The sequence below is a fragment of the Centroberyx gerrardi genome, chromosome 14 (genome assembly GCF_048128805.1).
Source record: "Centroberyx gerrardi isolate f3 chromosome 14, fCenGer3.hap1.cur.20231027, whole genome shotgun sequence".
Classification (NCBI taxonomy): Eukaryota; Metazoa; Chordata; class Actinopteri; order Beryciformes; family Berycidae; genus Centroberyx; species Centroberyx gerrardi.
The window spans coordinates 6,817,858-6,834,823 of NC_136010.1; the positions used below are offsets into that span (position 1 = coordinate 6,817,858).

Consider the following 16,966-nt stretch of genomic DNA (forward strand, 5'->3'; position numbering starts at 1 on the left):
CTAAGAAAGAGGAACTAGTTTTCTGAGTTTCAGCTCTTTCTGCAGCGATCCTGAAGGCTTTCTTACCGATCTCTGTCCAGGCTTTAGGGACACTCAGCAGAAATGACTCTTGGGACCTCAGACTGTGCTGTCCTCTTATATAAGAATGTGCATTTCTGTATATAGTGCTGAGACACACCTACTGCAGCGTGTGTGTGTGTGTGTGTGTATAAGTGTATGTGTAAGTGGGTGGCTGTGAAGTCCACTTGGCACCCTGAAAGCCTACAGGATCACACGAGCCCAGATCCTCCACGTGTTGTGCATCTTTCATGTGTGTTAATAATTGAAAAGCCTATTGAAAGATTCAAGCGGACTGCAGCATGTGTGCGTATGTACATGTGAGGCCATGTGAGGTGTGTGTGTGTATGAGAGAGAGAGAAATAGAGAGAGAGCTGCATGTGTGATATATTGCATGCTCAAGGTGAATTGTTAATATCACTGTCCTTCAACTCCAGAATAAGAAAGACTTTAAGGTTTTAGTGGAAGGGTAAATTATACTTCTGTGTCGAATTACAAGGCCTCCTTATAGCAAATTAACATTACTTACTAAGTAGGGCTGTGCAATAATTCAGTATTATCATTTATTGTCTTTCAATAGAATCACATTGTAATGAAATAATGATATCGTGATACACAATTCTGTTGTCCAAATGAATGATAAAAAGCAAATACTAATCGAAATCTCTCACAAAATTAGATCTGGAACAAATTAGGGAAACTTATTTAAAAATTACAGCATTTGATTTGTACTTTATAATGCCATGCAGTTTAGTGTAATGAAGATCAATGTGATTATTTAATGTGTGATTTTGCATGTTGTCGCTGTGGTGTGAAAATCTCCAAAATGTCAACATTTCAGAAACTCAGAAAAACAGCTTTGATGTTAGCTTGGCCATCTTGTATTTTTGAGTTTCTCCAATGCAGTTTTTAAAGTGGTTTCATCAGCCCAAGAAGTCTGAACATTTTCTCAAGTTAAAACATTGAAGTTTTCACATTGTCAGCAGCAATATGTTAGCAGATATTGTCATATATCATACAGTATATATAGAAAAACTTTCTATGATTATCCTGATATCAATATTGCCCAGCCCTATAACCAAGGAACTCATCTGTCATAGTATTTAACTGACTATATTTCTACTCATGTTTAACTGACTATATTTCTACTCATGTCTGATATTTTCTGGGATGGAACTTGAAGATTTTGGGCTCTAGCCAGGGTTCAGGTTCAGGTTAGCAGGCTATTCAGTTTTCCTTCCCCTCTGATGTTCTGCATGGATCTGATAAACCTCGCTTCAGATAAAAATCAGCTTTACTTGTTGGTTTTACTGTAACTTATACAAGACATACATAAAAAGGACTGTTGTTGAAAAGTTTGTGTAATAGATTCATAAATGCAGCACTGAACATACTAAGCAGGCGATCATTCTGAAGTGTGACTTTATATAAATGCTATAAAGCGAGAGCCGCCGTATACAGAATCCTCTTTGTCCCTGCAGGAGACTTTCACTGTATTTCACAGTCCTTTGTCCGCTGTGCTGCACTGTGCCGAACCCCAGCTGGGAGGAGGGTCACAGAAGATTGGATGTGATATTTTTTACGTGACCTTTGACCCCGGTCCTATAGCGCAGCAGGAGTCCGTCTGGTCTTTGAGCTAGAGAGAGAGCGTCAGCTGGGTGTGTGTGAGGGAGGAAAGACGAAACAGACAGATTGTGTGCGTGCATATGTGTGTGTGTGTGTGTGTGTTTACATACTCTGCACACTGTACGTACTGAGCGTGCAGACAGCCTGGGAGGCGATCAGTATGGGCGTCCTTTTTTTTGCGGCCATCTAAGCATCTGTCTGTCTGTCTGTCAATCTGTCGTATGGATTCTTCTCTATCGATGCAAAGAGACACAGACAGTCCCACTCACACACACACACACACACACACACACACACACAGAGACACACATATCGTACATACAAACACATGTGGACAGGCTCACACGCCTCCCAACAGATGCCTCCAAAATTGAGGTCCTGTCAGATGGAATTGCTGTTATTTCCCATTTTAGTGGGACAGACTGCACCTGCAACACACACACACACACACACATAAATATATACATACACTGTCCATGCACACATGCAAAAAATCACATGAAGACACCTCATCTTCACTTCACACACATATGCAGATGAATTCATTACACGCATGCTATACATACAAACATGCGTACACTCAGCCCCAACAATGTACTCGCCCCCATTAACGCCACAAACACACACACACACACACACACACACACACACAGTTTAATGTATTTCAATCCTTCTCCATTCACACAAAGCATCACACACTTCTCTTAGAACAGAGAATTAATGATGGGGAGCTTAACATTTCTGTAAAGCTTGTTTATACAGTGTGTGTGTTTATGTATGAGAGTGTCTTCTAATGTGTGTTTATGTATGAGAGTGTGTGTCGTCTAATGTGTGTGTTTATGTATGAGTGTGTGTCGTCTAATGTGTGTGTTTATGTATGAGTGTGTGTCGTCTAATGTACATTTTGTGGCGTTCTCGTCATCTGTAAGGCCAGACAGTGCTACAGGGCCGCCAACTTCCTTCCACTTCACTGAGCCCCCGCCCCCCCGACACACACACACACACACACACACACACACACACACAGCCTACCTCATGGCCGGTTTCACAGACACAAAGGAATATCAACTCACATTGTCTCATGCCATCAAGCCCAACCAATTAACTAGATTAGGATGGAAAAACACATACTGTATTTAAACAAACAAATAAAAGGTAGGAAAATAGCAAAAATTTTAAGTTTTATTATTCGCCTTATCAATACATTCCTTCTTTCATTTTAAGGAAAATGTGATTTAACTTAAAGAATGTGTAATTCAACTTTAAAAAAATAAAGAAACAAAGCTTAGGAATACTTAATTCAGACACTGCACTGCACCGTAGCTTTTGCATATTGTACACACAATATAAATGCATCATAGCTTTGAGAATTAAGGAGACATTGATTCATATAAACTAATAGAGTTGCTTGAATGTTTTCTCTGAATTTTCTCCAACCAAAAAACATAGCTGACACCTTAATGTAAACAGACTGAATGAGACACTTCTCTCACACATTAAAAAGCACTGAAGCAGAGTAAGTCTGAGCTATAGGAGAGGCTTGATCAACCTGTTTTACTGTATCGGTTATTTAGTCGGTAAACTAACTACACCTTGTGTGGCAGATTATCTTTTTTTATACAAGTTAAAGAAAAAGGCAATTTTAGGCAATTTGGCTTCTTATGTTTTCGCTCCAGCAGTTATTTACCCTTCTGGATTATGTAGCACAGAGCAGCTACAACTTGTGTGTGGAAACTGATTTGAATCTAAACTGACAAACACAAAATGTGGAAAAAATTGCAGGTAAAAGAATGGAGAATGGGCATCAACTGTGTAGTTTTTCCACTACAGCGCCAAGCCGCGCTGTTTCTGCTTTCTCTCTCCCTCCCTCTCCAACTTCCTTCCTCTCGTTCTCTTCCTCCTCCTCCTCCTCCCTCTTTCTGCCACATTCAGTCAGTCAGTCCCCCCTCCCTCCCCCCCCTCCCTCTTTACTTCCTGTACTCGTCCCCACAGTCCCCGATGAGCGCCATCAGGTCCCTGGAGCGCCGCGTCACCGCCTCGACGGCAGCGAGGTCCTCCTCCGTCAGCCTCAGCTCGGGGCTGCAGCTGCGCAGGCTGTCGCTGATGTGTTGCCCCGCCCCCGCGACCCCGAGGCGACAGCCCACGATGACCCCGCCCACTGCGGGGCGGTCCAGGATGCAACGCGTCGCCACGTTGGCCACCGAGCAGCCGCGTCTCTTGGCAACGGTCTCCAAGGTGACGAGGAGGTCCTGGAACAGGCTCCAGCCGCCCCAAGAGTCGATCATCTTCTTGTACTTGGAGAGGGAGGAGGTGTTGAGCTCCGCCCTGGACTTAGGCTCCACCTTCCCCAGATAACGCTCTGACAGCAGACCTCCAGCTGAGAGGAGAGAGGGGGAGGAGAGGGGGCATAGAGGGAGGGGGGATGGAGGAGAGATGGAGGAAGGGAGGGGGAGAGGGTGAAGGAGTTAAAGTAGTCAGGGCGTGAGGAGGGAGGGAGGGCAGGAGGAGGAATATGGGATGGAGTGAAAGCAAAAGCAGGAGAAGGGAGGAAGAGGGATGGAGGGAACGGGGATAAATGGATGGAAGGAGAGAAGAGATGAGAAGGAGGACAGAGAGAAGGAAAGGGTGAAGCGAGGGGAAGGAGGAGACAGAAAGGAAGCAAAGGTAGAACGAAGGAGCAAAAGGGAGGAGGGTGACAAAAAGAGGAGAGGGCAAAGATGGAGACCATGGATATGAGGAGGAGGATGGGATGCAGAGAGGGAGGGAGGAAGAGGTTGACAAAAAAGGGAGCGACAGAGTGAAGGAGTGAAGATGACAGGGGGGGGAAGGGGGAGGGCAGAGGGGAGACAGGACGTGTCGTCACTTGGAGCGACTCCATCTTAGAAACCCACCATTTTACTTCTTTACCCCACTAACCCTAACTCCAACCCAGCAGGATAGTTAATATGCTATTTACACTGTTTTTACATCATGAAACATAAAATACACTTCTTCCCTTGTAATTGTTCCACTTGAGTGACACATGTGTATTTGATACAAGTAATACAATTGATAGAATGGGTATAATATAGAGTAGGTCAAATATGATTGGATTTAAGCAAATTTGCTGTATCTAACCCAGAGTCCCGTAAGTAAGGAGATGAATGTTGTTTGCCAGACAGAATTCCTCCATCCTCGCTGCTGGTCGCTGGTCGATCAGAGAGTACTGGACCTGCAGGACAGACACAGCCATGTACAGAGTCAATATATACAGTCATATGTGTGTATGTGTGAGAATGAGAGAGAGAGAGAGACAGAGAGGGAGACAGACAGAGGGAGTCTTAAGAGTCTATAGAAGTTAGTCTATTATAGTGTCTAAAGGAGGCCTTAGTTACCTGGTTGCTAGAGATGCGGATGCCTCTGCTGGTGATCTCCTCCAGTCTCTGAGTGTCGAAGTTAGTGAGGGCCAGCTCTCCTGACAGACAGAAAACAGAGGAAACAGACGGGATTTGATGCAAAAGTCTTTGGAGAATAAAAACACTGATCTAGGATCATAGAACAGGTCACATAGCCACAGGAAACACGTCAGCTCTCCTATTTGGACACACTTTATGCAAACTGCCTCCAGAGACAGATCAGATACAACTGTTGGGATTGGTGTGTGTGTGTGTGTGTGTGTGTGTGTGTGTGGTCTGAATCCATACATATGTGAGAGTGTGACTGCCATTCATGTATATGTGTATGTAGTGTGTGTGTGTGTGTGTCTGAAAACAGTATATATATATATTTTTTATGATTAATAATATTTTATTTTAGCAAGTGCTTTTGTAAAATCCACAATACACACAATTAAATTACATTTAAAAAAGGACAAAGAAAGGAAAAAAAGTAGAAAAAAGAGGTCAAGAAGTCAAGAAAAAACGTGAGAAATATACCTAGAACCATATGTGCATACATACACATTTTTGTATACACACACATATGCATAAGCACATATACGTCCAAACTACATGAACACTGGATATGAAGAAAATGTAAATAGGTCAGAAAGGTGTTCTTTTTGTCATCTATTGTCTCTCTTGTGTTTGTGTGTGTTTGTGTATTGTGTCTGCACAGTGCAGTGAACACACGTATGAGTCCCTCCTGCTGCAGGTCAGACAGGTGTCCCAGAGCCTCCAGGTATCTCTTGTCTCCATAGTCCCACCAGTGGAACTGAACACAGTCCAGACTGTCCACCTGCATGTGGGCCATGGAGCGCTGCAGAGCCTTCTCCACCACCTGAACACAGAGGGACACCTTTCAAACTTGATGCTTTCAAAATTAAACATCACACTTCCCAAAAAACACTTTGCCGTTTATGAGAAATGAAATGATTGTATTAAACAAGGTGGTGTAGTGAGTAGAGAGATCCTCCTTCAACCATAAGACCCAGGTTCAATCCCCTATGACAGCAAGTCTCTCTCTCTCTGTGTACATACATACATACAAAATGCCCTGCAGTTCCACGTGTGCATCCATTTTTAATATCCCTCACTGTGCTTCTATCCTCCCACAACATTAAACATAAAAAGAAGCATGCTCTTGGTTCACTGGACTTTGCTTTGCGTCGTGTGTTTGGGATTGAAAACAATAATAGAAATACTGTACATTCTATGCAATTAGATCACTAAACAAGCAATATTTTGTTTGCAAAACATTCATATTGCAGTTTAAATGCAACCAGAAATGTGGTTAGATCACTTGAAAATGAAGGGCATGGAGGAATCATCCCAGTGGACTCTCATCTCTAACAGTGTGTTAAAATAACACGATCAACTCACTTACATGTGGAGTATTCAGAGATGAAACACAGTGATGATGTGTAGAATTTCATTAACTTCAATTAAATTCCTCCTTCAGAGGGTCTCCGGTCTCTTTTAAAGACACACACTGCTCTCTAGTGGATGGAACTATTCTCATTGTAAAACATGACAGATAGAGTTAAACCTATTTCTCCCCGGCTCACCTTGCGGTCCATTGGTCCTGGTCTGGGCACCCATTTGGTCAGACCCTGCAGAGCCGGGGTGGGACTCCCAGAGGACTTGGACTTCAGCTACGGATTAGACGATGTGTAATAAAAAAATCAGAAAAATGTAGAATTAGGATATCTCAAAAACTATTTACATCAAATTTGGTAGACACATAGGCCTTCTGTGGTGATCTGGATCTGGGATTTCCACCATTAGACAATTATCATTTTTTTAGCCATACTGTAATTATGAAACTAACGGAGATAAAGACTTTATTCCAAGTCCTAAGGGTATGTTTGCAGGGTCAAGAAATGAATTTAACGTAAAGTTTAAATGACATGAATGATGTCTTGGAGAATTGTTGAGCGATGGCAGAGGTTGTGCTCTCCTCCTAGTTTGTAATGTTTTGGATTTGAGACTAACTTATTCTGCTGTTTCCCTTGTTGTACGCGCCTGGATAAGTGCATCAGTTTAATGTCTAAAATGTGAATGTGTAAATGACTGTGTAACAATATTTTCGGAGTAATCTTTAAGTCAAGGCTTGTGCAGAAATATTTTTTTGCTGGCCAGATTGTGAACGGAGGCTGATGGATCATATGAGGATGGCGGTAAATACTCTCTGCCAGCTTAGTGCCCAAAATTAAAAGACAGAAAGTGGGAGGACAGAAGAGAACGTTGCCAGAGTGAGAAGGAAACAGTAAATGACAGAGGGTGAGAGAGCAACATATGAACAGAGAGAGAGAGAGGGAGAGCCTGGAAAGCACGTGTGTGTTGAGGTGAATTGTGGGAAGAAGAGAGTGAAAGTGAGAGTGGAGCCTCTCTCTGGATGTTATTCCAGGTGAACGGCTGAGGCAGCGGTCGATACCATTAGACTGTCACAACACATCAGCCACAAAACCTCAGATCTGACGCACAGCGGGACCTGACAGCTTGTGTGTGTGTGTGTGTGTGTGTGTGTGTGTGTATGCGAGGGAGAACGCATTAGCTAGTTTGCATGCATATGTGAATGTTTGTGTGTGTGTTTGCAGCATGGGCATTTACAACCGTGTGTGTTCAATATCTGTGCAGTGTGCACTGGTGAGAACACAGCAAACTAACAACTGGCTTGAAAATATCCACAATCAATAAGTGGGCAGGACTGGCTTACAGAGAAAACAAGGCATGACTGCAGTACATGTAGACAGGACTGGGTAGGCTACTTTAAAATGTATTTCATTACAGTTAATGTATTCTGATTACTTTTTATTTAAGTAATTCTATAAAGCCGTAGAATGCCTGCCACTATTTAAATCGCCTGCTGAGTTTCTCACTTTCTCTTACCAGAAGTAATCCTCCAATTTGTCACAAGCATCTGTAATCAGAATACATTATTTTTAAGGTATTGTAACTACGGTTACATTTTCTATATCTAGAAAACATAATGTTGTTACAAGTGTTCTGTTACCACTCAACCCTGCATGTAGATCTGTTTTATCCTTGTTGGAAATCAGAATGAGAAGCTGCTTCAGCTGCCTGTTTCTCTCTCTCTCTCTCCCTCTTTCTTTGTTACTTGCTTTCTTTTTCTCTGTCTCTCTCTTACAAATGTTGTCACCACACACACACACACACACACACACACACACACACACACACACACACACACAGACAGTGCCCCCTATGGAGTGCTAACCTGACTGTACTACAGTCCATCAGCTCCCTCCTGTGGTTCAGGCAGCTGAACAACGCAGCAAGACATCCACTCTGCTTCACAGCCTGTTGATTTCTCTACCGCTAGTTCTAGAAACTAAAGCCTGGCGAGACTTTTTTTTTTTTTTGGACCACCCTCTCCACATCATCTCCATTATCCACTCATTCAAATAGCTTGATGTCAATACATTTTACAGTTAATCCAATGGGTTTTGAATGGCCAAGGTTGTAGAATTTTCTCAACCCAGAGGAGATTTAATCCTTCAGGTTAAGTTGAAACAAAAATGGAGTTACAAGGTTTTTGCCCGACAAAACGACAAAATGTAGATTTTGAATCACTACATTCAAAATAATGGTATTTGTCTTGCATATTTCCCATCAAACCCTGATGTTACATACTGTCTATTGCCATGCTACAGCCCATTAGGACATTTAGATTTCAAGTCTATTAAAATGTCATGTAATTTAGAAATGATCCTAACAGTGATAGGAGATGCTCATGGTGTCTGCATGTGTGAGCAAATTAAGTCCTTATATGTAACTTGCAATTGTTCATAATTGTTTCTATATTGGACCATTGGATCATGTGCATGTGTGTGTGTGTGTGTGTGTGTGTGTGTGTGTGTGTGTGTACCTGGCTGTTGAATTGTCCAAATATCTCCTCTGCAGGCACATAAATGTCTGCCATGTCAAATGTGGTCAGACCAGCATCTACATAGGCCTGCATGGCTTCAACTGGAGAGAGAGAGAGAGAGAGAGAGAGAGAGAGAGAGAGAGAGAGAGAGAGAGAGAGAGTGTGTGTTAACAGGCTAATTTTAACAGTCTAGGCCTATATACACCACATGCAAAAGCTTGTTTACCACATCAGGGAGATTCATTTAGCGTCACAGAAAACTATAACTTTCAAATATTTGTGCTTGGATCCTGTGTGTACAAACAGAAATATTGAATGAACCTAGACTTAAACAGGATTCCCTGTTGCCATGGCCTTGATGTAAAATTCCATGACTTTTCCATGACTATGCATAAATTTGGAGCGCATCCATGACTTCAGAATGGTAGTTTCGCCTGTTTCTCATTAATAATAATACAATAACAATATGTCCGTCTTCGAATTACAGTGTTTCATGTTGTTGTATTTTCCTTCCAACTAACTGCACTGATATTATTTGGTTTCTAGTCATTTATTTTTTGCGGTGCACTGGTCCTTTTTAAGAGCTAAGTGTGTTTTTTCTCCAAGCCCTGCTACAACACTGACTGGCTTTAGCTTGAAAAGATGTTCATTATAAAGTAAAGCCAGCACAGTACCTGTTCCATTACGGTAGAATAATGAGCCATGCAAAGAAACGTTTCAGACAAGATGCAAGCCATCCAATATGGTGAAGAATTAAGTTTAAGTTTAGCTGCAAAACAACTAGGCCTAACCTACCTTGCCATTTTAAAAATCAGCACAGACGAAAATATAGTGCTGTAATAATATCAGAGAAAGATTACATACTTACAAGCATACAGGACACTGAGGCAAATAGACAAAGTATTGTCTTTACATAACTGACGGACAGATGTCTGTGCTTTTTGGAAGCAGTGGCAACAAAACTATTGACCTTTTGTTGTTGACAGTCATGAAAACTAGCTTTATATAACTTTTTACACATTTATTCCTCCTTGGCGCAATATCATACCTTTCATTTGCTGCACATCGTCTTTTTTCTTTTCTCTCTCTATCGGCACCTGACCAGTAGTGTTGATTGGACATCTTGCCGTTTGATTACCATGAATTTCTTCATTATGATTGACACTTTAACGGCCCTGTGCTCGCTGACTGCTCTGCTCCATCAGATCAAGTGAAGAGGCATCACTCTGCTCACAATATAAATGTATTTATTTTTTCTACACAGTTAATATCATTCCATTGTCGTTTTGCCCACAAAGGCCTGCATCAGAATGTAAGCCATTATATTCTTTACAATCTGATATTTAATTCAGGGCCAGAGTGACACCTCTTCACATGATCTATACAGCTTTGTTTTTGGCTGCAGTTTGGAGCGCTGCCTTGGCTGCTGTCTGCTCCTCACCGATATGAAGCCCTGTCAAGACTATTTCTTGTGGCGCACTTTTTTCATACGGAGATACTCTCTTCATTCAACTTAATTCCACATTGCACGAAGTCAAAGGCTTTTCAAAATAAAAGTCCCGCGGTTGATTTTTCAATGCGGAGGCAAAATAACACAATGTCGTGGTTTATTTTTTGAGGGGGACATTTTAATCATCTTTTAATATTGGAGAGGACATGTCCCCCCTGTCCCCCCGTGCTTCCTACGCCCATGGTCTACAGTTACACTTGCTGTGAAGGGGCCATACAGTGTATAAAATGAAAACCAACATCTAATGCGGTAAACACACTCTGCTATGTTCCTGTAACGTCCCTGGTTGGAGTCTCACCTGCTCTGACTTCGTCCACCGGCCCGTGCGACCCGGACACCTGCCACATCCCGTTCAGGACCCGGCAGATCTCCAAACCCCCGGCCAGTCTGACTTTGGGCACCGGGGCCATGCTGCAGTCAACGGTGAGCTAAATGAAGGGGCGAGAAAGAAGCAACAATAATAACTGACGTGGAGTTTTAAAACAGCAGCACGTTTACTTTTTCATAGTAAAAGGCAAAATGCATAGAGTGTGGCACACCGTTGCTGTTTATGTGTGGTATTCCTCTTGCAATATTGTTTTACAGTGTTGTCAATCAGCTTGATCATGCATAAGTCTGTTTGATTGTGCAGGAACTAAAGCGCTAAAATCAATTCATTGATTAAAAGATACTTACTTTGCGCTCCGAATTAACGAATTAACACTTCAAGCGCAGTTTACACGTAAAGCCACTCACTGCAACACAACTGTTACAAAACATTTTGCGTAAGTGCGTTACAAGACCCACAAATCTTGATATGACGTCAGATCATCTCCGACCAATGGCTGACTCTGCTTCCCCGGAAGTAAACTCAGGTGTGCTGCTGGTCGCGTGCCCTCTGCTGGACAACAGCTGTCACTTCTCTTTAGGAACACAAACACATGGATCCCTCTCTCTGAAAACACTTAAATGTAAGGAAAGGAACCAAGAACACACACATTTCTCTTTGTCTCTCAGAAACATCTAAACAATAATGAGGCACAGAGGCAATGTTATAGAGTAAAAAATATCTTTATTTTTCAGTTACATTCCCCAGATGTTTCCATTAGAAATGCATGGGAGTCCCTGTGCGTGACATTTCCCTCCAGACAAGACACTGCGGCAGTCTCTCCATTTTAAATTTCCTTTCACTCTGCTTTGGCCGCCTTCTTTTTCTTCTTCCTCTTCCTCTTCTTCTTGGCTGGCGTGCAGTCGGCGTGCGGTTCAGCCGGTTCAGGTTTGTCCTCCGTCGTCTCGGTCGTCTCCATCTCCTCCTCGCTGCCTGCTGGCTCTTCTGGAGAGGCAGCGGGTTTCTCCTCACGGACAGACGGACTGCAGGGCGTCTCCTCTGGACCGGGTTCGCTGTTAGAGAGCAGAAAGGAACAAACGTTTTGCTGCTGTCGTGCGGAAACCTCGTGAGTTCAGTTTTAGGTGTTTTTCAATGTTTCGGACCGACTTGAAAGTTACTGTGGTCCTTAATGTGCTTGGTAAGTTTACTGAAGCTAGGACCAATTCAAAACTCATCTGTTTTCAAAATGACATGGTTGTTACTCTGTAAAGAAAAGAATGCTTCTCTCAATTCTTGTAGAGTTCACTTGATAGGAATTGTTTTTAGTTTGTGCTCCAAAATGCTTCTGATATTTCACTTGAAGATTACATCATGATAATATATATAACTAAAACCCTATTCACTCGGGACTAGCATTATGTGGGGACTTTGAGTAATTAATGAATGAATTAACCCCCAACCTCTGTGTTTCATGAAGCACATTCACACAGGATAATGTAATTCACTGAAATAATTGTATATGGGCAAGAGTTTACAATTTGTCACTTTGTGATTTAGCAAAGCAAAAACTAAATACATTCAAAACATTCCTTTATAGATTACACTCCTGCCTCCATTTTTTATGACAGAAACATGTGTCTGGAAGAGGAAATCACACATCAAAAACAAATTACAACTGAAATTCTAATTAATTAGCATTATCAGGGAAAGTGTCCAAAATGCAGTGGACAATTTCCCCTAAAATGTTTACTTTACAAATTACAGACAGATTTGCACAGGATTAAAAATCACTGAAGATTTCCGCAATCATTATAAATCACTGGACATCCCTTCGTTGCATAGTAAAAACCCAACATGACACCCCAGTATTTACATGATCTGGACCGCGTGCTCCTGGTTTTGGCTCTGGGCTTCAGAGTGTTTCTCCAGCAGAGCCACAAAGAAGCCGTGTGTGCGGGTGTTGGCGGTGCTGGCACGCAGGCACTGACTGAGCGGCTGCAGGCCGCGCTCCGGCCACTGGGCCAGCAGGGGAACCAGCCTGTGGGGAGACAGAGGCGTTCAGGGGAGGGCTCAATATTTACTGCTCATAATCCACATCTTCAAACTGGACATGTTAAGACGGTCCCGAACACTGTCTAGACTTGCAATTTGCCTGACGAAGGTCTCAGAAATATTGTAATTCTTCAATATAAAATGTTTTAATAGACAGAGAAGGGAATACAGTTCATCTCTAGTGGCTGGGATGGCTGATCCTCCAAAAAAATTCCAAGGCACACTTCTTTGCTGAAAAATTCTTTATTGTATGGGCTATGCCAACACATTTCAACTATACAGTCGTCATCAGGGCATATAGAGCCAAGTAGAAGGGCTTGCTTATATAGAGCTACCTAGTGATAACAAAATTGGCACCAGGTGTGGCTCAATCAGCAGCAGAAAAGTGGGTGGATATTCACTGACACTCATCTGTTAAAATGTATAATGCAAATAAAGCAAATAGAGATGCAGTTCACAAAAAACATCTCACAACCATTATTCAAAATATCTGAAAAATCCTTAGAAAATTTTTCCTAAGGATTTTTCAGATATTTTGCGAACTGCAGCTCTATTTGCTTTATACATTTTAACAGATGAGTGTCAGTGAATATCCACCCACTTTTCTGCTGCTGATTGAGCCACACCTGGTGCCAATTTTGTTATCACTAGGTAGCTCTATATAAGCAAGCCCTTCTACTTGGCTCTATATGCCCTGATGAAGACTGTATAGTTGAAACGTGTTGGCATAGCCCATACAATAAAGGCTTTTTAACTTTTTCAGCAAAGAAGTGTGCCTTGGAATTTTTTTTGGAGGATCAGCCATCCCAGCCACTAGAGATGAGCTGCATTCCCTTCTCTGTCTATTGATATCTAAACCTTGACTCCAACGAGCACCTTTTTTGAAACTTGGTAAGCAAAGCAGCGCTCCTTTAGCTTCATTCTATGATAAAATGTTTTAAATTGTAAGTATAGACAGTGTGTGGGAGTCTCTTCACATATCCTATAGGCTTCCTATAGGTGCGCGAAGAGCCTACTTTCCTGATGTCTTCAAACTGGATGGTACGTATTTGGTATAGTTTCCCCCAGAATTATATTCTTGGCAGAGTGGAGAGTTTTTTGTTTTTTTTTACCATCATGTAAACTCAAACTCTCCACTGAAACCATGAAATAAATACGCAAAGAAAAGAAAATTTCGTTGCACCTTTTTACTCTTTTATGTTGCTGTTGTCAGGGAAGAACCTGCATCATATCAGTGGTGGACGACACTGACTGTCCAATATCTGATATGTAATAAAAGGCCAATATTGGACTTATTGGGATATATTGTTATAACACTAGTTCAGGGCAGAACTGCTTTAAGTTAGGCGACCCAGACAGCCAATAGAAAAAAAGGGGAATACTGGTTATGCAGAGGAAAAACACATGCGAGAGAAACGATGACAGGCAGCGAAAGGCATAAAAATAATTTAACAATAATAAATAATTTAACATCTCAAATTCTCAAACAGTGCTTAATGCAAGTTCTTAAAGTGCTCCTTAAATCAACATTTTGCAGATGCAACACAGTCTAAAAACACAAGTCGTCCTACTTTCATGCCCTGATGTGATGGAAGCGGGCTGCTTGCTACCTGAAGCCGGGGTTCTGCTGCAGACAGGCCGTTACGACCTCCTCGTTCTCCTGGCTGTGGACGGAGCAGGTGGAGTAGACCAGGCGCTGCAGGCGGGGGAAGCGCAGGCCGTGGTTCAGGCAGCGCAGCTGGAAGGAGGCCAGGGAGGCCAGACGAGCCTGCTGCTTCTCCCTGTCAGCGGAGGAGGCGTCGTCACGCAGACACACCATACCTGCAACACACACACACACACACACACCAGTAAATAATGGGGGAAAACAGCACACAATCGCTGATGAGGTGCAGGCTGACAGAAAGAAATACAAATCTGATCCAGGACTGTTGTAAACGAAACATGGCATTATGGATCTTGTGTGTTATTATAACATATGAAACTTACGAAGGTATTTTTTTTTTGAGAACTTGCATGTTTGGGATTTACACATATAAAATATTCACACACCCATGTTCTAAATTTGAAGTCACAGAAAGATTTACAAATGTGCAAGTATTTGAATGAATGCAATAGCAGCTTTAAAACTGTAATATGGAATTGGTCAGCAAATCACTTCTGCACAAAATGCTTCACAACAACTGGAGCAAAAGTGAGAGCGTGGATTCGCCATTTGGTTGCAACAGCAGATTCGAGAAGTTGTAATCACCGAGTTGTTCTGGAAAATATATACAGAAAAAAAAAAAGAAATGTGAGCAAATTTATTACAAGTTTGTAGCTGCTATTGCATTAATTCACATGCTGACTTGCATGTTTGTAAACTCTTTCTGAGACTTTTTCAAATTCCATCTTGCAAGTTCTCAGGTGTTTTTCGACAAATACGCCTTCATAGAAACTGTTAACCATCCTGTGTGGGCCTGAAACAGCTGTCCTGGTTGCTGACAGATACTCTGTCACCAAGTCTGGGCAGCAGTACCATTCAAGAAGAGGGGAAAATGTGCACAAACAGTGGGAGAGACAGTGCTGCTAGTCCAAGTCCAAGGGATATGCAGGTGCGACCCTCTCCATTAAAAACATTTATTATGGCATTAAATATGGTACTGATGCTACAATAAAGGATCAGCTTCTTTTGCGAGAGTGTTGTGCCAGTTCATCCCTACATGAGTACCAACCATGACATCAAACACTGAATCCTACCTGATCCACTGCATGAGGGATCCAGCAGGATAAACTCCACGTCTTTATACTGCGGGCTGTCGGGATCCACCTTCAGGAAGTCCTGGTTGGCCAGCTGCTGACACGTGACCCCCGCCCGCAGCAGGAGGGTGGACATGGTGGACAGACGCTTGGCATCCAAATCAAAGGCAAACAGCTTCCCCTTGTTCTTCATGATGGCTGCCAGGTGGCTGGTCTTGTTGCCAGGGGCGGCGCAGGCGTCGATGATGTGGCTGCCGGGCGGGGGGTTGAGGAGGTAGGCGGGGAGGCAGCTGGCTTTGTCCTGCAGGATGATGTGACCCGCCTTGTACAAGAAGTGGTCATGGAAGTCCGTCTTAGGAGCGAAAACCAGCAGGTCTGAGAGGTGCAGGTCCCTCACAAAGTCTTTCCTCTTCAGGCTCAGGTCCTCCAGCCTCCAGGCCTGTCCCAGGTAGGAGAACCCGTCCCTCTTCAGGTAGTCCACAGCATCATCCACCGTGGTCTTCAGGGTGTTCACGCGCACATACCTGGGCAGCTGCTCGCCCTCGGGCTCCTGGACGCCGGCAGGGAGCAGGTCTTGGTTCCTGCTGACCTTCTGTTTGATCTTCATGCGGGCCAGCTCCGCCTGCAGTCTGGAGCGGTGCTTCATCATCACAGCCTTCCAGGCGCCGCCGCACTTCACCCCCCGGCCCATCAGCAGGTCGTACACCAGCACCTTGGCCAGGTTCATCTTCAGCCTGGTCTGTTTGAGCAGCTTGGTGGACTCGATGATCTCCTGCAGGATGGAGGAGTACTTCTGGGTCTCGCACACCAGGGCGAAAAGCTGCTTGATGTTCTGAAACTTGCTGTCGTACACCAGAGTTTTCAGAGCGCCCTGCTTCTGCTCGGCTTTCTCCAGGATCTCGGCAGCTTTGGTGTACAGCGCCATGGCTAAAAACAACTCGTCTGGTCGCTGTTAGCAAAAGAAACGGCTTAGCTTATCATCTGCTACTTAGCGATGTTTTACCATTGACGACCTTTCTCCTCCTGTACGATGTACCAGGCAGGGACTTCTTCTTCTTCTTCTTCTTTATTTTATAATAGTAGCTAAATGATTACATTTCCCAGGGCAGCAGCACATCCACATGGCAGAGGAAGGGCCGTGACTCCGGAAGTAAATTGCAAGTTGCCGTGGTGTTTTGGTCTGACGTAGGTCTTGTTCAGCCAATCACTGGTGGCAGCTGACAGATCGGGCGGAAGCTACGGGACGATGATGGGAAATGTGTGGAAGTAGATAGTGTGGAGGTATAAAGCGTATCATGTTTGGGTTTGGGTTGGGTTTGTATATCAAACCTTCCTATCAGTTTCATCTTGTTGCCCAGCTGTCTGCG

The 16,966-nt window shown here is 43.2% G+C and overlaps 2 protein-coding genes across 2 annotated transcripts; both read right to left on the bottom strand.

The window, feature by feature from the left end:
• Positions 1-3,649: 3,649 nt before the first annotated feature.
• On the bottom strand, positions 3,650-11,258 carry LOC139930465 (uncharacterized). The gene is made up of 8 exons (XM_071923671.2): positions 11,177-11,258; positions 10,800-10,929; positions 8,992-9,092; positions 6,668-6,754; positions 5,793-5,940; positions 5,058-5,137; positions 4,801-4,894; positions 3,650-4,060 (listed from the first exon to the last, which is right to left on the bottom strand). Exons 2-8 carry the CDS (start codon positions 10,909-10,911, stop codon positions 3,651-3,653), a joined length of 1,032 nt encoding a protein of 343 aa, XP_071779772.2. The 5' UTR covers positions 10,912-10,929; positions 11,177-11,258; the 3' UTR covers position 3,650.
• A 281-nt stretch (positions 11,259-11,539) lies between these two features.
• On the bottom strand, positions 11,540-16,675 carry nsun5 (NOP2/Sun RNA methyltransferase 5). The gene is made up of 4 exons (XM_071923658.2): positions 15,600-16,675; positions 14,471-14,681; positions 12,682-12,846; positions 11,540-11,881 (listed from the first exon to the last, which is right to left on the bottom strand). Exons 1-4 carry the CDS (start codon positions 16,522-16,524, stop codon positions 11,668-11,670), a joined length of 1,515 nt encoding a protein of 504 aa, XP_071779759.2. The 5' UTR covers positions 16,525-16,675; the 3' UTR covers positions 11,540-11,667.
• Positions 16,676-16,966: the final 291 nt, after the last annotated feature.